This window comes from Capricornis sumatraensis, chromosome 4 (genome assembly GCF_032405125.1).
Source record: "Capricornis sumatraensis isolate serow.1 chromosome 4, serow.2, whole genome shotgun sequence".
In the NCBI taxonomy this organism is placed as follows: Eukaryota; Metazoa; Chordata; class Mammalia; order Artiodactyla; family Bovidae; genus Capricornis; species Capricornis sumatraensis.
In genome coordinates, this window is record NC_091072.1 from 38,920,249 (window position 1) to 38,943,732 (window position 23,484).

Consider the following 23,484-nt stretch of genomic DNA (forward strand, 5'->3'; position numbering starts at 1 on the left):
GAAGATCCCCTGGAGAAGGGAAAGGCTACGCATTCCAGTATTCTGGCCTGGAGAATTCCCAGTCCATGAGGCCTCAAAGAGTTGGAAATGAGTGAGAGACTTTCACTTTCACATCCATACATGACTTGTGGAAAAACCACAGTTTTGACTAGACAGACCTTTGCTGGCAAATGTGAAAGTTGGACCCTAAAGAAGACAGCATCAAAGGATTAGTGATTTCAAACTGTGATATTGGAGAAGACTCTTGAGAGTCCCTTGGACTGCAAGGAGATCAAACCAGTCAATCCTAAAGGAAATCAATCCTGAATATTCATTGGAAGGACTGATACTGAAGGGCCAATACTCTGGCCACCTGATGCAAAGAGCCAACTGGAAAAGACCCTGATGCTGGGAAAGACTGAAGGCAGGAGGAGAAGGGGGTGACAGAGGATGAGATTGTTGGATGGCATCATGACTCAATGGACATGAGTTTGAGCAAACTCCGGGAGATACACAAAGAACAGGGAAACCTGGCATGCTGCAGTCCATGGGGTCGCAAAGAGTCGGACACAACTTAGTGACTGAACAACAGCAATAAAAATAGACCTCTACGGGGGAAGGGTGAAAGGGAAGATACCCAGAACAAAAGAAGATGAAAAAGGAAAGGTATATACAAATACAGAAAAATCATGAGGCATGGGATACAGAAGGCTCAGGTAACACATGGAGTGAATCCCCAGAAGTAAAAGAAAGAGAAATGAGAATTCTCTGAAGCAGAGGCAAGACTGCAAGTCTGCGACCCCGGAGCAGGCTGACAACAGAAGCAACCGAGGATGAGAGGGATCCACCCGAACTGCTGGATGCACCGCATCCTTTCCAGGCTACTCCCCTACCCAAGCTGGGACCCCTACCCACAGGCTCCCCCATTTCCAGCCTGTTATACCACACAGAACTCAGGATTCACAGCCTCACAGGCTTGCTCTGCAGGGCTGCCCAGAAAGGACATTACCTTACCTGCAGGTGTTACCTCAAGTTTAAGATTAAAAAAGATCATCAGGGTCCTGAGACACATGTGTTTTAAACCATTTTCATAACTACAGAAACAGTATGGATGCTAGCTCTCATGTGGAAACAGAAAAGTACGATCTTATATTCTACACACGAGAATTCTCTGTTCCAGTAGAGGCATTAGCAGATGAAAGATATTCCCTGTAAAGCTGCTCTGTGGTTTAGTCACTAAGTCGTGTCCAGCTTTTGCGACCCTATGGGCTGTAGCCCGCCAGGCTCCTCTGTCCGTGGGATTCTCCAGGCAAGAACACTGGAGTGGGTTGCCATCTCCTTCTCCGGGGGATCTTCCTGATCCAGGAATGGAACCCGGGTCTCTCGCATTGCAGATAGACTCTTTACCAACTGAGCCACAAGGGAAACTGCTTTATTCAACGTTAAATCCAGTTGCAAGATATTTTTTTTTTAAAAACTGTCAATAATTGTTCCGTTTGATGGAATCTAATCCCTTAAATATATATTTATACATAAAAATATGACTATGTTAAAAAGTCTGAAATTTCAGTTTAACACAGGCTGTTTTGAAATCTGATAAGGAATGAAAACAAGCAGGTAAGACCTCAGTTTTGGTGGGGGAAAACAGACATGACTGGACAGCAGCATAACCCTCAGGACTAGCATTCCACTGGTAAGTCACAGATCCGAGGCCTGTATTTAACTCACCAATACGACTCCTGTGTCACTCCACAGTCAGCTTTTAACTCCAGGCAACTAAACTCAGTGCTTTCGCTGACTTGCCATCACATAAGATACCAATGTAAACACTGCTCCCTACACTCATATTCGAAGATCTCAAACACTGCCAGGAAACTGTATCTTTAAAATTTTAAATTGAATTTTAAAAATGTTGTTATTGCTCTTCGTTTTAACCTGTACAGTGATAAACCATGACCATTCATCTCTATGCTGCTGCTGCTAAGTCGCTTCAGTCACGTCTGACTCTGTGCGACCCCAGAGATGGCAGCCCACCAGGCTCCCCCGTCCCTGGGATTCTCCAGGCAAGAATACTGGAGTGGGTTGCCATTTCCTTCTCCAATGCATGAAAGTGAAAAGTGAAAGTGAAGTTGCTCAGTCGTGTCCGACTCCTAGCGACCCCATGGACTGCAGCCTACCAGGCCCCTCCATCCACAGGATTCTCCAGGCAAGAATACTGGAGTAGGGTGCCATTGCCTTTGCTAACTAAATTTACACTTCTAAAATACTTAGCCATTAAGCAAATAAAATCAGGATTTTGTTTTTGTTCTTGTTTTCTTAAAAGTCTAAAGAATAAAATCAGTTTATATGAGAAGAGTTCAGAAACAAACAGAACTTCTTCCAAGATAAATTGCTTGTTTGAACTATACCAGACATAGTCCCTAAGGCATAAGAGTGGTTCCAAACTCTGTTTCATATTAGAATTAGCTTAGGAGGAATCTTTAAGAATTCTAGTAGCCCAAGATGCACCTCATATTAAAGACATCAGGATGTCTAAGGATGTGAGTCAGGTACCCCAACAACTTCAGATCCCCGAGATGGGATAAAGCAGGGGGCCACTGCCCTCAGGCATGATGAGCGCTCGATTCCCTGGAGAAAAGGCTGTGCAGTGAATGAGGACAAGAGTGATGGATGAGGACAAAGGTCTGCCGAAGACAGGGAACCGGGTTGTGTCCTCTGCCCTGAGGAAGACAAGGTGACCCGTCTGTGCTGGGAGCCAGGTTCCTTCCTGAGGTGGGAGACTATACTGCATGGGGGCTTTCACAGGGAACACCGACTCAGAAGGTCCCAGGCAGAACCCGAGTCCTGCCACTTAAGAGTCCTGCAGGGGAATCAGACCCAAACAGACACGTCTCCAGAGAAGACATCCAGGTGGCCAAGAGGCACACGAAGAGAGACTCAACGTCACTCATTACTAGAGAAATGCAAACCAAAACCACAAGGAGTTATCACCTCACACCTGCCAGAAATTCCATCACCACAAAGTCTAGAAACAACAAACGGTGGAGAGGGTGTGGAGCAAAGGGAACCCTCCCACCCTGCTGGCGGGAAGGTAAACTGGCACAGACACTACGGAGAACAGCATGGAGGTTCCTCAAAAATGAAACATAAAGTAACTGCTTCTGGGCAAATACTCAGATAAAATTCTAATTTGCAAAGATACATGCACCCCAGGGTTCACTGCAGCACTGTCTACAGCAGCCAGGACGTGGAAGCAACCTGCATGCCTACTGGCCGATGAACGGGTAAAGCGGTTGTATGGTGTGTGTGCGTGTATGTGCATATGATGTGCTGTGCTTAGTCGCTCCGTCCTGTCCGACTCTTGGCAACCCCGTGGACTGTAGCCTGCCAGGCTCCTCTGTCCAGGAATTCTTCCGGCAAGAATACTGGAGCCGGATGCCATTTTCTCCTCCAGGGGGTCTTCCCAACCCAGAGACTGAATGAGTAAAGAGGTTGTGTGGTGTGAGTGTGTGCATGTAAATGTAATACTCAGCAATAAAAGAGAATGAAATAAAGCCGTTTTGCAAGAGCACGGATGGACCTGGAGATAATCATACTGAGTGAAGTAAGTAAATAGAAAAAGACAAACACCACAGTATATCACTTATCTGTGGAATCTAAAACACGATGCAAATGAATTTATCTACAACACACAGACTCATGAACACAAAACATGGTTCCCAAAGGCTAAGAGGGGTGAGAGATAGACTAGGAATACGGGGCGGGGAGGCCCTCCAGGACAGTCTTTCCCATGGAAGCAGCAGGGGCCAGTCCCCTTCAGGGTGGACAGGACCCACGGGAAGGAGCAGGGCAGGACAGAGTGCGCACGTAACAAGCATCAGAGGAGTGAGTGCTGGCCCAGCTCTGGCCCTAGTTTTTCCAAAGGAAAGGCTAAGCGGCCACCCTGCACTGAGGAAGAAGATCGGGACATGGAAACCCATCCTGGACGCGGTCACGGGCCCCCGGCTCGCTACAGGGACATCGGGACAGGGCGGGCGGGCCGGGCAGGTCTGCAAGCTGCGCCAGGCTCAGGGCGGTCACCAGTCATGACACGGAACCGGCGGCCCAGGGGGCTTCACACATGTCGGGGGGCTTGACAGTTCCTTTCCCTGTGAATCTGTGGCTCCCCCTAAAAACTGGCTCCTTCCTGGTTGCTGCATGTTTACCGCTGCAGCTGTCTTGTCACTTGGATTTCGGGTTTCACTCTATTATAGTTTCTTGGCCTCATGAAAACATGGCACAGGATAACAAGGGGCTAATTCAAGAGCTCGGCCGTGAGAGCAGATGTTGAAGGATCAACAAGTGTAAAGTCCTCCTGGAGTGGCCCACGTGAGCCTCAGCAGGTGGGCCTCAGAGCTTGATACCCTCTGAGACAGTGGGGAGGGGGCGAGGGGGAGAGAGAGAGGAGAGAGGAGAGAGAGAGAGGAGAGAGAGAGAGGAGAGAGTGCATGCGCGCGAGCAGGTTCCCAGGCTACAGCCTCAGAAGACCCAAGTCTCAGCACAAAACCATTCCCTCTGACGGCTTCGGGTCAGGCTGTGAGCAGCTCACAAATCCCAGATGGCCAGGCTCTTCACCTCCTACCTAGTGGCTGTTTACTACTCAGATGATATAACAACAATCGCTGGCTCGGCCAACGCTCTCTGCTCGAGGGAAGCTGGTGGCGTTTTTACAAGCGAGAAATGCCCTGGCAAAGGGCGCAAGGAGGTTGGCTCCACCAGTAGTAACTCTGTCCTGAATGTAAGCAATGCTCTTGGTTTTATTGTCAGAGTTTCCCAGCATCCACCCATAATTAATTTTTTGAAAAATCAAATGCAAGCTGGACAGAGGAGTTTATGTGGCATTAACCCAGGGCAGAACATCACGGCATGGCAGCAGTGGAAAGCTTAAGACAATGTTTGCACACACTGACCTTCTGGCCTCTCCCCTTCTTCCTGGATTCCTCCCGCAGTCTGAGGAGGTCCTGGCAGCCTTTCCGTGAGCCGGCCACAACACCGTGCCCTGTTGGTCCACTTTTCACACCTAAAACCCAAGCGGACTGAAGATTAGCTACAAGTTTACATGGCCTGAAATACTAATGCAACTTAAGCCGAATAAATTTTTTTTAATTAATTCACTTATTCTGGCAACAAGAAAGTACAGTCTTTGACAATAAACATTACGTACTGCTTGCTCTTTGAGGTCTAGTTATAACATTCCATTGATTATCCTCCAATATCCCAAGGAATTCACAACTCAAGGGTCAGAAACAACCGTGCCTGTCACGTGACAATGCACTAGTCCCACAGAACCCCGCCGGTCCAACTGAAGGCCTGATGAACACCCTGACGCCCACAGAGGCTCTCCTGCTGGCCTGGTGGCTAAGATGCCCAGCTCCCAGCGTGGGGGGGCCCGCGCACCACCCCTCGCAGGCAACTGGATCCCACGTGCTGCAACTAAGCGTTCTCATGCCACAGCTGAGACCCCGCACAGTCAAATAAACAATTTTTAAAAAAAAAAAGATGCCTAAACTTTATGTATTATTCAAACTCCGATTCTTCAGTTTTGATCTAATGATCAAAAATCAGCTTCTCCGAGAGGGCAGTTCTGTATTAGAGGAAATAAATCTTAGCTCTGGGGCAAGTCTGAGTTACTCTAGAAAACAGCCTTTGGTACAAAGTTTCAGGTTACAATCTATATAAATGAGAGATGGTGATTTTATGTCCCACAAACTTACATCTCAGACCAAACTCTTGTCCTGAAGACACACAAGCCAAATAGAACATGTCAAATGAGGCTTCGTCAGATGCTAAATGGTGTAGAAACGCTAAGTAACCAAAAGTGGAGTGTGAGTTATTTAACTGAAATGATTCACCTACAGCTGCAGCTTCGGATCATGCTCCTTGATTTCACTCTTTCTGCCCCAAAGAGCCTGCCTGCTGTGTGACGTTCCCGGCATTCTGAAGCACTCCTCAGACAAGCTGCAATGCACACAGCTTCACAGAGGGCACATGGCAGCCTCGGGTGACACTCGGGGCCCAGCCACAGTGTCCCTAAAACGCCATCGCCCTTGGATGCCAACATGCTTGTCAACAAGGTGTCTACACTCAGGAGCTGCCCATTGAAGATGTTTCAGTTCAGTTCAGTCGCTCAGTTGTGTCCAACTCTTTGCGACCCCATGAATCGCAGCACGCCAGGCCTCCCTGTCCATCACCATCACCCGGAGTTCACTCAGACTCACGTCCATCGAGTCCGTGATGCCATCCAGCCATCTCATCCTCAGTCGTCCCCTTCTCCTCCTGCCCTCAATCCCTCCCAGCATCAGAGTCTTTTGCAATGAGTCAACTCTCCGCATGAGGTGTCTGAAGTACTGGAGCTTCAGCTTTAGCATCATTCCTTCCAAAGAAATCCTAGGGCTGATCTCCTTCAGAATGGACTGGTTGGATCTCCTGGCAGTCCAAGGGACTCTCAAGAGTCTTCTCCAACACCACAGTTCAAAAGCATCAAATTCTTTGGTGCTCAGCCTTCTTCACAGTCCAACTCTCACATCCATACATGACCACAGGAAAAACCATAGCCTTGACTAGACGGAACTTGGTCGGCAAAGTAATGTCTCTGCTTTTGAATATACTATCTAGATTGGTCATAACTTTTAGACACACAGATATTGCCCCATCCTTAGAAGGAAATGGCAACTCCAGTATTCTTGCCTGGAAAATCCCATGGACGGAGGAACCTGGTAGGCTACAGTCCACGGGGTCACAAAGGCTCAGACACCACTGAGTGACTAACACTTTCTTCTTTCTTAGGGAGCTTGCAACAATGTAGACATAGAGAAATGAACACAACATAAGGATTAAAGGATTTAAGAGCCATCGGGAATTAAAAGTCATGTAACGTGAGAGTGACTGCTGTGCAAGTACTTCCAATAAAATAGGACACTCTGATAAAACGGATATAATAAAGTTTGGTGGGTCTGACTGGCAACGTTCAACTCTTCCTTCAAAACTGAGGGTTTAGCTCAGTGGCAACAAAATGCAGAACAATGGTTAAGCATTTTGTTGAATTCAAACTAGTCATTTGCAACTTGGGCCCCTAGATGCTCTAAGGCCAGGTTCTAAACCACCTACTGGCGGTCCTAAGATGGTGGAGGAATAGGACGGGGAGACCACTTTCTCCCCCACAAATTCATCAAAAGAACATTTCAACGCTGAGCAAACTCCACAAAACAGCTTCTGAATGCCGGCAGAGGACATCAAGCACCCAGAAAAGCAGCCCACTGTCTTCGAAAGGAGATAGGAAAAAATATAAAGGACAAAAAAAGAGACAAAAGAGGGAGGGACGGAGCTCCGTCCCAGGAAGGGAGTCTTAAAAAGAGAGAAGTTTTCAAACACCAGGAAACACTCTCACTGCCAAGTCTGTGGCGAGCCTTGGAAGCACAGAGGGCAACATAACAGGGAGGAAAAATAAATAAATAATTAAACCCCACAGATTACGAGCCCAGCGGTGGCGCGGGCTGCAGTGGTTAGAATAAGGATCTGGCCTGAATGCCCCAAGGGCAATCTGAGCGAACTAACTTGGGCTAACAAACCAGACTGTGGGATAGCTAAACCACCTACGGACCCTAATACTGGACTCCTTTGGAGGCTCAAACCAGTCACATGTGGACCCCATCACGCCCCCGGCAGTCTTGGATTTTTGCCCTGTCCTGCTAGTCCTTTTACAGCCCCGGGTGACTGCCCAACCCTGGTGAAGGTTTCAGCGTCTAGACACCTTACTTGGAGCGAATGGGTTAGCGACCGTGTGAGAGGGTATTCTGTACAGAGTAGCGTGTGCTAAGATCTGGCTATGCCAAGCTTCTTACTTTCATTCATTTTGCCTCAATTCTAGCTGAGAACAGGAAAAGAGGTTGTAAAGCATTCTGTCGGCTTCCCAGGTGGCTCAGTGGTAAAGACTTCTGCCTGCCAGTGCAGGAAACGGGTTCAACCCCTGGGTCGGGAAGGTCCCCGGGAGAAAGAAATGGCAACCCACTCTAGTTCTTGCCTGGAGAATCCTATTGGCAGGGGAGCCTGGCGGGCTACAGTCCCTGGGGTCACAGAGTCAGATATGACTTAGTGACTAAATAACAACAAAGCGTTTCGTAGACATAAAGGTCCAGGCTACGCACTGTCGCTTAACACCTAAGACAAACACTGCTAATGACGTGTTTTCACAATCATGCAGTCATAGACTGATATCAGCAAATGATTTATGTAGCTATGTTAAAATATCAGCTCACAAAGAGCTACAGTCATTGACTCATGTCTTCTTTAAGGATGTCATCAGTGAACTGCAAGTAGCTGAAAGGGCCAAGAAAGGAGAGAACAGGTCGATCCCATTCCTTGCCGCAGTTCAGTGAGCAGACGCCGACCCCTAGCGTCCTGGCTCCCCCACCTCCTGGAGACCCTTGCTGTCTGCTCCTCGAGTGGGCTGTCATCACCTCAAAGGTGATCTCACCACAGCTCAGAAAGTCATCCATCACTGCAGTTCCTAATTTGATGCCTCTTACGGAGACTCCCAGCTGAGATGCAGCTGGATAAACTCAGCACCTAGTGGACGTCTACTGTGAATGCCTCCGGGAACCTTCAGCTGGCCTGCCACGTCCACCCTCTATCTGCTCTTCCTCCAGCACGCCCCTGTATGATGAGTGTTATCAACCATCCAGGACCAAAGTCATAAATCCTAGACTCTCTTCTCTCTTCATGTTCATTCTTCATTATACAAGTGATTCACGGTCTCCATTTCAAAGGGAAAAAAGACCAAATACAAAGGGAAAAAATTCATAGCCCCAGAATGTTTATCATTAAGTTATGCCTGAACTTTCGCCAATTAAAAATCTGTCTGGGTTATTAATATCATCAAGTACTGATACATCAAGATGAGAAAGTGACCCCAGCTGCCTCTCAGAGGGCATCAGTTAAACCACTGCCTCCCCTCACCTAGTGGAGATAAGCAGGATTAAGAACTATTTCAATACTGAGGGGCGATCTCTCTGGGTCAGAACCACGGGCAGGCAGCTTAACACACGGTTGAGAAGAAACATTAAATTTCTTCAGAGATGGTCCACAGCAAGGTCCTGCCCAGGGCAGAGCAACACAGAACAAACTCTTACTCTCCACATCCATTCTCCTGCACACCCCACCTTCCTACTGCCAAGACACAGAATTAAGACTAATAACACTACTGCTAATAATATATTTAAGCAACTACTATTTACCAGAACAAGACACTCTGCAAGGTCAAAGACCAAAAAGGTTTGAGAGGGTTGATTTAAGGGTCTATAATTTCAATGACAAAGGCATATACTATGACATTTTAACACTGTCCCAATGGGAAATTTCTTCTGAGCTCCTAAAATCTGAATAATGGATTACTTAAGAGCGATGTAGAATGCAGAATTTTGAGACTGTGGGAAGAAAGTCCTTTCTATATATACTTCTGGGAATTGGGGTATGTGCAAGTTCGCAGGTTCTACGCAAGCAAGACTCAGCTGACAATTCACACACACACACAAACAGCTGCCAAAACATCAAGTTCATTTTGTTAACCAAGAAGAAAGCCAAACTAAAATATAATCATAATCTTCAAAAGATGATGTGGCATCATTTCCTTCATAATCATTGTACAGATAATTAACACATGGATTTTAAACATGCAGATCAGCTTTAATACCACATAACCTCTCCCATCGGGAGTCACCTCTCCATCTTTTGAAATCTCTGATCCTCATATGTAGATTAACGTGACCACATGTTCCCTGCACGTCTAAGCTTGAAGGAAAGGGACAGAGCTTCACATCATTGTTACCCTGCTAGTGCTCACGTGTTGAATATAGCAGGTGCAGAGTACACATATGATTAATTAGGAAACAAATGAGGTCAAATAATCAACAGGTTCTAACACCTTCCTTGTAGTCAGCCTTCCTGCTAAGGCTGAGTAACCTACATCAAGCTGCCAGGACCGCTTAACTCCTCTGGCAGGTTCCAAAGGAGAGGATATGGGGAAGCACTCAGGCTAAACATGACACCTTAGAGACAACTCCTGTAAACCTTCCTCCCAAACACTAAATGTTTTGGCAACTGGCAAAATGGATTAAAGAAATGAGCTGTAACTGGTGATATCACCAGCTTATCAGTCAGAGTAAAGGATGTCAGATGTCTCTCAGTTAAATTCAGGGATGGGCTAAAATATCACAGGACCCTCCTACCCCTGTATGAATAGGGCAGCTGCCAAAGCTGGTACTTGGAGGTCATATCCAAGACTTGGTCCCCAATGGCTGTATGAGAAACTACAGGGCTGAGGGCTTTCTAGCAGCCTGATGCTGACCAGTATCCAGAAAGGAGCCCTGAGAATCCTGTCTGCCTCTTGTAAAGCTTTCAGATCAGGTGCAGAGGAGCCTGCAGTGCTACAGTCCATGGGGTCGCAAGTCCATGGGGACACAACTTAGCGACTAAACCACCATCACCACCACTACAGTTAACTTAAAGGACAATGCCTGAGACTTCAGCACACTGATCTGATCTGTGGACAGTCCCCCATTTGTGTGCCAAAATGTTTAATATATATCTGTGTGTCTGGAGACTTGCCTTCAACAAGAGCTGGTAGATGGAGCTCGGGTCATAGAAATGTGCTAAGAAGCCTTCATCAACTTCTACAGGCGACTATTATTTATGAAAAAGAAGAACCTAATAACTGGACAGAACCGAACAGTTTAGATAAGCCATGTCTGTGCTGAAACGCAACTCCATCAACCACAGACAAGCCTCGATCAGACCAAGGGACCGGGGGAGGGTGCGGGCACGGGAAGGATCTCCTTCTGCTCTTGCCCATGGCCATGCGGCACCAGTGGAAGGAAGCCCTTCAGCGACCTTTGTTAGTGAGGAACCTGCAATGGCCCGGCTGTGCAGTAGTTCAGGAGGAGTCAGATTTATCTGCTTGACCATGAAGACCTACTCAGGTGGCTGCCTGAAGAGCTGTGGTCAGAAGTCCCAAGCGGGGAAGGGGAGCGAAAGCCATTTCCACACATTAAGTAACAACAAGCAGCTTTATACACTTCCTGTCCTGCGGTGCCGGAAGTTAAAACCGTGGGACCTCAATTCTCATGAAAATTTAACATAATCTATTTCCCACAAGCCAGCTACAGTTTCAGCAACGACTTACAGACCTTGAGGAAAGGGCAAAGCACACATTTGCTCAAAACCCACGTGACTGCAAAACTGAGGTGCTTCATCTGCACTGGGAGAGCCCGCTACAAAGAACACATGGGGGACACTCTCAGGGGATCCCAGAGAGCTTTCCTAGGCAAGCACGCGCTTCAGGAAGACATCTGCTCAGGGACTGGTAGCAGGATCTGGTAGTCCCCATCCGTGTGAAACGGCATTAGGTGAAGTCCCCAAAATCTTACTACGTGGCATTAGAAGAGGTGGCAAGAATACACAGAACTGTACAAAAAAGATCTTTACGACCCAGATAATCATGATGTGATCACTAATCTAGAGCCAGACATCTTGGAATGTGAAGTCAAGTGGGCCTTAGAAAGCATCACTATGAACAAAGCTAGTGGAGGTGATGGAATTCCAATTGAACTGTTTCAAATCCTTAAAGATGATGCTGTGAAAGTGCTGCACTCAATATGCCAGCAAATTTGGAAAACTCAGCAGCGGCCACAGGACTGGAAAAGGTCAGTTTTCATTCCAATCCCAAAGAAAGGCAATGCCAAAGAATGCTCAAACTACCGCACAATTGCACTCATCTCACATGCTAGTAAAGTAATGGTCAAAATTCTCCAAGCCAGGCTTCAGCAATACGTGAACCGTGAACTCCCTGATGTTCAAGCTGGTTTTAGCAAAGGCAGAGGAACCAGAGATCAAATTGTCAACATCTGCTGGATCATGGAAAAAGCAAAAGAGTTCCAGAAAAACATCAATTTCTGCTTTATTGACTATGCCAAAGCCTTTGACTGTGTGGATCACAATAAACTGTGGAAAATTCTGAAAGAGATGGGAATACCAGACCACCTGACCTGCCTCTTGAGAAATCTGTATGCAGGTCAGGAAGCAACAGTTAGAACTGGACATGGAACAACAAACTGGTTCCAAATAGGAAAAGGAGTACGTCAAGGCTGTATATTGTCACCCTGCTTATTTAACTTCTATGCAGAGTACATCATGAGAAACGCTGGACTGGAAGAAACACAAGCTGGAATTAAGATTGCCGGGAGAAATATCAATAACCTCAGATATGCAGATGACACCACCCTTATAGCAGAAAGTGAAGAGGAGTTAAAAAGCCTCGATGAAAGTGAAAGAGGAGAGTGAAAAAGTTGGCTTAAAGCTGAACATTCAGAAAACGAAGATCATGGCATCTGGTCCCATCACTTCATGGGAAATAGATGGGGAAACAGTGGAAACAGTGTCAGACTTTATTTTTTTGGGTTCCGAAATCACTGCAGATGGTGACTGCAGCTGTGAAATTAAAAGATGCTTCCTCCTTGGAAGGAAAGTTATGACCAACCTAGATAGCATATTCAAAAGCAGAGACATTACTTTGCTGAATAAGGTCCGTCTAGTCAAGGCTATGGTTTTTCCTGTGGTCATGTATGGATGTGAGTTGGACTGTGAAGAAGGCTGAGTGCCGAAGAATTGATGCTTTTGAACTGTGGTATTGGAGAAGACTCTTGAGAGTCCCTTGGACTGCAAGGAGATCCAACCAGTCCATTCTGAAGGAGATCAGCCCTGGGATTTCTTTGGAAGGAACGCTGCTAAAGCTGAAACTCCAGTACTTCGGACACCTCATGCGAAGAGTTGACTCATTGGAAAAGACTTTGATGCTGGGAGGGATTGGGGGCAGGAGGAGAAGGGGACGACCCAGGATGAGATGGCTGGATGGCATCACGGACTCGACGGATGGGAGTCTGGGTGAACTCCGGGTGATGGTGATGGACAGGGAGGCCTGGCGTGCTGCGATTCATGGGGTTGCAAAGACTCGGACATGACTGAGCAACTGAACTGAACTGCACATCAATTTTGGTGACAAGAGCTTTCAATCTGAACCCCTATTAAGTTATCTCTCCCCAAAAGGAGAATTCTATCCTCATTAGAATTGTATTACAAAAGACTTTACTGAACTTGTGAGTTTTGTGAATAAAAAATTTGTGAAAATGGTTTTCTCACTATACCTACATACCTTGATTTTGCACCCTGACCCACAAAGTTTAAAATATTTTAGACTAAAATATTCTGACTTGTTACTGGAAAACTTCATTGACTCCTGAAATACATGTAGAGATGAGGCAGCTTTGCCGCTCCATTGACACCAACGGAAATGACTGACGTTTCAAAAACAAAAAACGACATTAAGACACCAGGACACCATAGTCCTATGCATGCAGTAAAAACTCTCTAAACGTCTTGAATTTAAGGCCCTTGTGCAAACACACCCACGGACCGTCTGAAGGAAACGCACCACTGCTGGCAGCCTGTCTCTACCAGACACTGACTGCAGCCTGTGCACGAGCAGCCAGGGTTACATCCAAAACATCAGTCACAACTGGCTTCTCGTCACACCTGGAAACAAAAGCAAAGCAACCCAGGCTGGCCCCTGCCTGACAGCACTTCCTCCCAGTCGCTCTCAGCCCAGAGTAGCTGCTGCTGCGGTGAGCCCACTGCAGCTCCTGCGAGCATTTTCGACCTCAGGACATTCACACTCGCCATTTCCACAGGCTGAAACACAGCCCCCAGCCACAAGGCACCTCTTCTCCTGTGCCCAGGCCTGAGGGCTGAGGTCACCACCTCCAAGAAGCCCTCCCTGGCTGCCTTCCCTAACCAGAACACTTCTACTCATGCTTCTTGCCACCTGATGTGACGCTGACATTCCTGTGCTGCCCATCCTCATCAGGACACGGCCTCTGCATGTGTGGGGTGGGGGAAGATAGGAGTCACTGCCCGCTTCTCTCCCATCTTCCTGGGAATCAGAGGGGATCATGGGACACAACAGCTGCATGGAAATAGCTGTTAAATGAACCAACAGAAGGAGGTGAGGTCAGGACGGTTTTACTCTTTTTTAGCGATTTGTCTTACACTGAGCATGTGCTTGTTTAGTTTATGAAACTAAAAAAGTTTAGAAAGAAGAAACTACTGGTTAATAGGGAACGTTTCATGCAAAGATGGGCACAATAAAGGACAGAAACGGTATGGACCTAACAGAAGCAGGAGATACTAAGAAGTGGCAAGAATACACAGAACTGTACAAAAAAGGTCCTATGGGCCCAGATAACCACGAAGCTGTGATCATTCACCTAGAGTCAGACATCATGGACCGCAAAGTCAAGTGGGCCATAGGAAGCGTTACTATGAATGAGCCAGTGGAGGTGATGGAATCCCAGCTGAGCTACTTCAAATCCTAACAGATGCTATTAGAGAGCTGCACTCAACATGCCAGCAAATTTGGAAAACTCAGCAGTGGCCACATGACTGCAAAAGGTCAGTTTTCATTCTAATCCCAAAGGGTAATGCCAAAGAATGTTGAAACTACCACACAATTGTGCTCATTTCACAAGCTAGCAAGGTAATGCTCTAAATCCTTCAAGCTAGGCTTCAACAGTACATGAACTGAGAACTTCCATATGTGCAAGCTGGATTTAGAGAAGGCAGAGGAACCACAGATGAAACTGCCAACATCTGTTGAATCACAGGAAAAAAAAAAGAGAACTCTAGAAAAACATCTGCTTTACTGACTACGCCAAAGCCTTTGACTGTGTGGATCACAACAAACTGGAAATTTCTTAAGAGATGGAACTATCAGACCACCTTACCTGCCTCCTGAGAAACCTGTATGCAGGTCTAGAAGCAACAGTTCGAACCAGACACGGAAAGACAGACTGGTTCCAAATTGGGAAAGGAGTATGTCAAGGCCATATATTGTCACCTTGCTTATTTAACTTATATGCAGAGTACCTCATGTGAAATGCTGGGCTGGATAAATCACAAACTGGATCAGGACTGCCAGGAGAAATATCAACAACCTGAGATACGCAGATGACACCACCCTAACAGCAGAAAGCAAAGAGGAACTAAAGAGCCTCTTGATGAAGGTGAAAGAGGACAGTGAAAAAGCTGGCTTAAAACTCAACATTCAAAAAACTAAGATCATGGCATCTGGTACCATCATTTAAAGACAAATAGATGGGGAAACAACGGTAACAGTGAACGACTTTTATTTCCTTGGGCTCAAAAATCACTGCAGATGGCGACTGAAATTAAAAGATGCTTGCTCCTTGGAAGAAAAGCTATGACCAATCTAAACAGTGTATTAAAAAGCAGAGACATCACTTTGCCAACAAAAGTCCATCTAGTCAAAGCTATGTTTCTTCCAGTAGTCATGTATAGATGTGAGAGTTGGACCCTAAAGAAGGCTAAGAGCTGAAGAATTGATGCTTTCAAATTGTGTTGCTGGAGAAAACTCTTGAGAATCCCTTGGAGAGCAAGGAGATCAAACCAGTCAATCCTAAAGGAAATCAGTCCTGAATAATCATTGGAAGGACTGATGCTGAAGCTCCAATACTTTGCCCACCTGATGCAAAGAGCTGGCTCACTGGAAAAGACCCTGATGCTGGGAAAGACAGAGAGCAGGAGGAGTGGGCAACAGAGGATGAGACGGTTGGATGGCATCACCGACTCGAAGGACCTGAGGTTGAGCAAACCCTGGGAAATAGAAATGACAGGGAAACCTGGTGTGCTGCAGTCCATGGGGTCATGGAGAGTCAGACAGGACTGATCGCATGAATCAGGTTTCTCCCTCCACGCACTTTTCTACTAACATTTGAGTCTCTCAGTAACTTGTTCTCACAAGCTCTACAGCACATCTTAGATACTACCAAGGGCAATGAGTAAAAGTAAACAGAAAGCATAAATTGAAAAAATACTTTTATTTCAACATCAGGATTTGGAGAGGCACAGCTTGATGTATAGCTTGGGCTTTGCTGCTCCACGGTTTCAGCATCTCTCGACCGTCTCAGATGGCTACAGGCAAAGAGCAGTTACCTGTGCTGGGTTCCCAGAGGGGAAACGCCAGGTGGGCTGACTATGGACCTCCTAAAACATCGGTGGGTCCTGATTTTATATAACAAAACAAAGAGATAGGGTTAGGTTACCATATAGTTAGCTCTTTTCCTGCCCTAAATTCAGTGACCTTCTGTCTACTGAAGTGACATAAAACAGGGGGCATCCAGATGTCCTGACATTAGTGCACTGAGAATATCTGACCCATTTCTGAGTCAGACTGAGCTATTCTGGGGTCCTCCCCACACCCCACGACCCCACAGGGCCCTGGATGTGGGGCGAGTCCCAGAGGAGGGCGATCACTGCTCAGTGTTGGGACCGCAGGGTGCTTCACACCACCTGAAAGCAGATTTTTACTTTTACTTGATTATGTTTGCACATCATTAAGTATTATTCAAAAGCTGAGATGGAAACCAAGAAAGAGAACGTAAGGTTCAAAAACAGGATCCTCTTAATTACTACACCTCTGTATACCCACTGTTTTCTATTAACTTTAGATTTGACATCATTTTAAAGTAAATATTTCAAAAGCACATACTAACCATAAAGGAACATAAAATAAAGGTTGTCAAATTTTATGTATTTTATAAATATATAATAAAGTTTTATATAGATGAGAAAGCTCAGATATAAAAATGTTAATAATACACAGACTAAATTCTCTGAGATGATCCTGAGGAGTCTCAATCCAAGGGAAAAATACACAAAACAACTATGTCCATTTCAATCCCTATGACCTCTCCATTTTAAAAACGTTAAGATAGGGGGAAAAAAGATGAAGGTTAAGATGATTTCAGGATTTAACAAAATAATGAAGCATAAACTTGGCTTCACTGAAATTTTAACACAATCTTTAGATGGAGATTTAAGTTCATGAGTTTTCACTTTTGACTGCTGAAAGCTATTTGTGCATATAATCAGAAAGTCAAAAAGGTTTTCTATTGTTGTTCACTTCAGTTCAGTCGCTCAGTCGTGTTTTCTACTAACATTTGAGTCTCTCAGTAACTTGTTCTCACAAGCTCTACAGCACATCTGAACTGCAGCACGCCAGGCCTCCATGTCCATCACCAATTTCCAGAGTTCACCTGAACTCATGTGCATCAAGTCGGTGATGCCATCCAGCCATCTCATCCTTGGTTGTCCCCTTCTCCTCCTGCCCCCAATCCCTCCCAGCATCAGAGTCTTTTCCAATGAGTCAACTCTTCGCATGAGGTGGCCAAAGTACTGGAGTTTCAGCTTCAGCATCAGTCCTTGCAATGAACACCCAGGACTGATCTCCTTCAGAATGGACTGGTTGGATCTCCTTGCAGTCCAAGGGACTCACAAGAGTCTTCTCCAACACCACAGTTCAAAAGCATCAATTCTTCAGCGCTCAGCTTTCTTCACAGTCCAACTCTCACATCCATACATGACCACTGGAAAAACCATAGCCTTGACTAGACAGACCCTTGTTGGCAAAGTAATGTCTCTGCTTTTTAATATGCTATTTAGGTTGGTCATAACTTTTCTTCCAAGGAGTAAGCGTCTTTTAATTTCATGGCTGCAATTACCATCTGCAGTGATTTTGGAGCCCCCAAAAATAAAGCCTGACACTGTTTCCCCATCTATTTCCCATGAAGTGATGGTACCAGATGCCATAATCTTAGTTTTCTGAATGTTAAGCTTTAAGCCAACTTCTCCCTCTCCTCTTCCATCAAGAGGCTTTTTAGTTCCTCTTCACTTTCTGCCATAAGGATAGTGTCATCTGCATGTCTGAGGTTATTGATATTTCTCCCGTTCTATTGTTGTTACTTTTGCTATAATGACATAGTCTGCTACCATGGTTTTAATTACCATGGTTTAGATAGGAATAAATCTATTTAAATTATATGCTTAAAGCAAATAAAAGGAAACCTAAAAAGGTCTCTTACAATGAACTACTTGCTTAAAGTATTAATTTCTCCACAGCTAATACCAGGTAGTTTTTTCAAAAATAAATATTGATAACTTACTTTCACATTTATGTTTTTATGTCTTCTCTTGACAAAATGCATGATTTACACTGTCATAATTTCCCTTCTAAAATAAACAGCCTCACTGTTATAAACAGATGCATGATTTACACTGCCTTAATTTCCCTTTTAAAGTAAACAGCCTCCCTGTTTTAAACAGACCATTTTAAAAGCTCTCCACTAGTGTGCGTCTTTGCTCAGTGACAGGCTACAGTGAAACCAGGACAAACACCCTCTCGAGGCCATTCTTCATAAAAGGTAGCACCTATAGGACTTAGAGAAATGTACTCATAATAACAGGTTTAAGCAAGGAACCTAGAAACTCCATAGGGCAGTAAGCTGTCTATTCCTCAAGAATAAAGAATTTACCATTGTAAATATCAAACATACATTCTTCAAAGTTTTTTAAAAAAGGGAAAAAGGAAATATTTTGCTTATGAAAAAGCTGTTATATGTGGCAGCTGGACGCCCTGCTGCACATTCTGAGTGGAGAGACCTGTGAGAGGGGCTCACGTACTTTCGCTACTTCCTTGGGCTGGCGCCTCCCTCGCCCCCGTGGATCTTTCCTCAGCACGGTCATCCGCAGCGCTCAGTTCACCCTCGCTGTGTGCTGCAGCGGACTCCGCTGTTCCAGGAGGAGCACCGTCTTTCTGCGTGCTCTGGGTGTCAGTCCATTCTTCCGTCTCCTCCCTGCTTCCTGTCAGAAGGCTGGGGTCTCCCTGTGGTCCCGTCTGGGGAGCGAGTCTGCTGGGGTTGTGCAGAGTGTCACCCCCAGCGGGGCGGGCATCGCCCCCACCCTGGGCCTCGGCCCAGGGACAGGGCCCGGGGGTCCCGCCACCCAGCCCCGCGTCTGCCCCGGAGAGCGCAGGCCTCTCCAGGGGGGGGCCGGGCTTTGCTGTGGAACAGGTGCCGATGGCGGGCCTAGGGCTTCTGCCGATGAGGGAGAGGTCAGCCCTGTCCAGGAGGCTGCTCCTCTCGGTCTTGGAAAGGCTCCTCTGGCAGTGGAGCGGAGGGGGTCTGGAGGGCAGCTGCTCCCCAAGAAGCCCCTCCGAGACCCTCTCCTTGAGATTATCAGGAGAAAAGTAATCATCATACGAGAACTCCTCCAGGGCCAGATTCTTGACAGCGGGCCTCTGCACAGACCGCAGGCTGCTCTCCGCCTTCCACAGCCGCAGTCGGGGTGCAGGGCGCTGCCCGAGGGACCGCCTCCTCTTCCGTCTCTTCTCCGAGGCTGGACAAGAGTTCTCCAGTGTCTTTTTTCTCTTGGTTGAGGAGCCCATGCGTTGTGCACGACCCCCTGGGCGGCCTTTTGTAGCGGAGGACACAGGAGACAAAGGCCTCTTCCCGTCAGACGGCCCCTGGGCCGCTGGCCGTGATGGTTTTGAGACGGGGGTGACAATCCCACCCGCAGCCCCACTCTGCTGGGGGGTCTCTGCCTTGGGAGGACTGCTGGTGGATCTGCGAGGAGTCAAGAGACCCAGGGGATGGGGAGCTGCTGAGGGGCTGACGCTGCCTGTCTGCAGCACCGGCGACGCAGCACACACGTCACTTCCCCTTTCAGTGATGAACTCGCCCAGATTCCTCTCCTGAGTCCCACTTGCGGAGCCTCCACAGAAATCTTCAGCAGACACGGGAAGACCACCAGCAAAAGAGTCGTCTGAAAAACATTAATGAAGAATTCACTTTTTAAGGGTTTAAATTAATATAGAAGTACTTGTCAGTATAACAATACAATGGTGCTCCCTGAGCGCAGCTCTTGGTGCAAAAGGGTCCTCCTTCCACTCTGTCAGGACGCCTTCCAGCCGGCATTCCCAAGCAGGAACACTGGGCTCCCCGCGGCTCAGATAGGACGGGGTCAGGAGGCGGGAACGCGCTCCAGACATCCACCCGCCGGGTGCCTGGCTCCAGGAAGAGCACCCACAGCCAGTCATGGACCCTCGAGGAAGCCAGGACTCTAGATGGGAGGCCACCGCATCCAGGCTCCAGTGCGATGGACTCCACACCTGAGGCGACAGTGGGGTCTTAACTCAGCCACAGCATTAATGCTCTACTTAGAAGGAAAGAATGGAGGCAGCCCCCAGGGAACAGGGGGAATCCCAACAGGTGGACGGTGCTATGTCCCCAAGTCCACAGCTGGAAACGCTGCACACATTTAATTATATTAATAGCAGCTGAATAAGCTCAGCTCACTTTTCAAAAGGCTGACAAGCAGCGTGACATGCCTAGGAGTACAGATTCTGAAGCCAGATGGCCTTGGTCGAAGCCTGGGTCAGCCCAACGGCAGGCCCTCACACGAGCTGTCTGCCTTCGCCATGCCCTGGTGTTCTCACCGGCAGAATGGGGACATCAGTGTCCATGCCACAGGGCTAACAGGAGAATAGGATGAGACACAAACATGCGCAATCCCACAAGGAAACAAGGAAATTCCATTATAGCTGTCACTCGTTTCCAACTGACATGAAATAACGTGCATCAGGCAGAAGTAAAAAAGATGGGGATAATTGAAGACACGTGGGCAAATAATTCCAACACAAAGAGATTAAAGACTAAATCATGCACAAAACGAAGCCTCTGTTTCACCCTAGTATCTTGGTTGTGCTTTGTTATTGTCACTGTGGCGGCTTTCAGAAAACAGTCCGTAATGGTTTACAACTTTGAATATATTCCTGCCATGGAGCACTGCTATTTACACGGCCCTAATGGGGGCTGGTGACATGGTTTTAAGAAATGGAATATGACCAGAAAGACAACACCCAGGAAAAATGATCATTTAGAGTGAAATAAGGACTTCCACATTTACAAAACCATGTCCATAATACAAAACTCTAATTTTACCAATTCTTTCCAACACTGATTCTAATCAGAAATCCTCTTTGTTTTGGATCTCCTGTAGTTTTTGTGATCTAGACCTACTTCCTGACCTGTTCATTCATTCATTACACACTGTGTGAGCCAGCTCTCTCCTGGCTCTGCTGGTTCTCAGTACCGTAAGCTCACTGCACAGTTTAAACCACTGCATGGTTTAAACACACTACTTTAAGCTCACTGCATAGTTTAAACCACTGTATGGTTTAAATACAGTACTTTAGGCTCACTGTATAGTTTAAATACAGTACTTTAAGCTCACTGCATAGTTTAAACCACTGTATGGTTTAAGTACAGTACTTTAAGCTCACTGTATAGTTTAAATACAGTACTTTAAGCTCACTGCATAGTTTAAACCACTGTATGGTTTAAATATAGTACTTTAAGCTCACTGTATAGTTTAAATTGTATGCAGATTGGTTCACGTACAATTTTTTTTTTTTTTAATGAGCAATCGATTCTGTGCCAAGAAAGCAAATATCTAGGAGAAAAAGCAAGGGAACCAAAAGTATGCTTAAGTCATATAATTTCTCATGCCTTAATTTTAGTATAGCATCTATTTTTGTAAATTACAACACCCAATTTCAGGGTGAAATTCACAAATTCTAGTTTTTAATTGTTTTTCTCATTAGAAAAATCTTCAAACAGGAAAATCATATTATCAACCTTAAGTATATTACAGAAAAGAGAATAATTTTACCTGAACACAAAGTATCATGTGAAAGGTTCAAAGATGCTTCATGCAGAAGGTTCACAGTGTTAACATCAGACTGTTCAATCATCTGGGAGGCTGAAAACACAATCATAACCCCTCATTAACACGGCTCTGAGCTCTAGGAGCAGATGAGGCCGATAGCAGGCCCACTCGTTCCGCTCTTGTACGACACACACACACAACTTACTCCTTGCACTTCCTATTCTAGACTTCAGCAGCACAATGAGCACAAAAATGAAGTCTTACTCAAATTTACTGCTGATAAGAGTCATTAAAACATAGTTTACACAAGTCATTTCATAAAAAAGGCATGAACCCCTAGGATAATAAAATTTGGAAGGGATCTGCGGAATCGGCCACCTTGAACCTAAGCAGAAGCTCAGCAGAGGCAGAGCATCTCAGTCAGGCTCACTGCTCCATGGTCAAGGCCTTTTTTCACAATTATTACAGACGGCTGCTGGTTTGAGGAAAGCAGTGGTTCTCAACCAGGGGTCACCTGGGCGCCCAGCGGGTGGGGTGGGGTGGACAGTGAGCGTGTTGCGGGCAACTAGCAGGCAGAAGCCAGAGATACTGCTGAACGTTCTGTCAGGCACAGGACTCTCCAGCAGCAAAGAAAGACCCAGCCCCAAATGTGCAGTGTGCAGAGGCTGACATAGCCTGGAGGTTTCATAGGGGACTTTCAGGTGACCAGTGATTTAACAAGCAAGACCATGGGTGTTATTTTCAAAGGCCGTGCAGATCAGAAACAAAATCAATACCTTGGTCACACAGACAAGACTTTTTTTGAGGAGACTATGAAGGATACTTTTCTGAGAAAACAATTATAAAATGAGAATAAACCAAGATAAGGAAGGTAAGCACAGAGACAAAATTCTCAGTTGTTTTAAACTGTGCTGAAGGCAGTTATGTGGCACAATTAACACTGCAAAGTAATGGAGTGAAGTCTAAGGCAAATCACTCCACATACACATAATGGCAAATACGAAATTACTTGCTGAGCCAATCTGGATATTCCCCCGGGACACTGGTAGTGTCCTACCTCCACAACCATTCCCATCTTCCTCTTACAACAGAATCAAATTTAATTAGTGTAAATACACATCCCAGTTTAGACTACACGTCAGTCTTGCTTGCCAGGCCCTGCAGACGATTTGGTTTTGTTGCCTACTTCCTAGGCTGAAACTACTGCGTTCCCTTAGCTATGTCATCCTGAATACCACTGGCCATTCTAAACTTAACTGTAAGATTAAATTAGACGTATGAAAACAAACACACAGAACTATATTTTATTTCCTGCTAATCTAGAGTGCCTTTTCGCCTCTGCAGCTCTTGAGCCATAAATGGTTGCACTTAACTTGCGACCAGGAATGGCCACAGGACTGCATCTGGCCAGCGGAACCCGGCAGTGGCAGCGGACAGAAGCTGGTGGGGCTGCTCACAGGGAACTGGCCCCGAGGAAGGCAGGGCAGGAAGGTGGGGCCCAGGCTCTTCAGAACACCACAGAGCACAGACCTGCCTCCTCCTTTGTCAGGACAAAGAAACGCAACATGTTTATCTGTTATTGGCGGCCACAACTAACCTTATAACCTTAACTGCCCACTGCACATGATATACAAACACAGATTCAGGACAGATGAAATAACTAACCTTAAACTGTAAGAGTAACAGAAGAAAATGTAACAGCTACAACAACTTTAAAACCTTGTGCAGGAGGAGTTCTACACATCACAGGAATCCTGAAGGCCAGAAGGAAAAGACAAACAGGTTTGTCTACCTTAAATATAAGGTATCTGTTTCTTACAAGTCACCGTTATGTTAAAT

The 23,484-nt window shown here is 46.2% G+C and overlaps 1 protein-coding gene across 2 annotated transcripts in view; it reads right to left on the minus strand.

The window, feature by feature from the left end:
* MCPH1 (microcephalin 1) overlaps window positions 1–23,484 on the minus strand; it is a 227,342-nt gene that overhangs the window by 175,544 nt on the left and 28,314 nt on the right. For both annotated transcript variants that reach the window (XM_068972020.1, XM_068972021.1), the window contains 3 exons: window positions 21,649–21,738; window positions 18,601–19,740; window positions 4,929–5,038 (listed from right to left, as the gene is read on the minus strand). In XM_068972020.1, coding sequence (XP_068828121.1) covers window positions 4,929–5,038; window positions 18,601–19,740; window positions 21,649–21,738 — 1,340 coding nt within the window. The remainder of the gene's footprint in view (window positions 1–4,928; window positions 5,039–18,600; window positions 19,741–21,648; window positions 21,739–23,484) is intronic.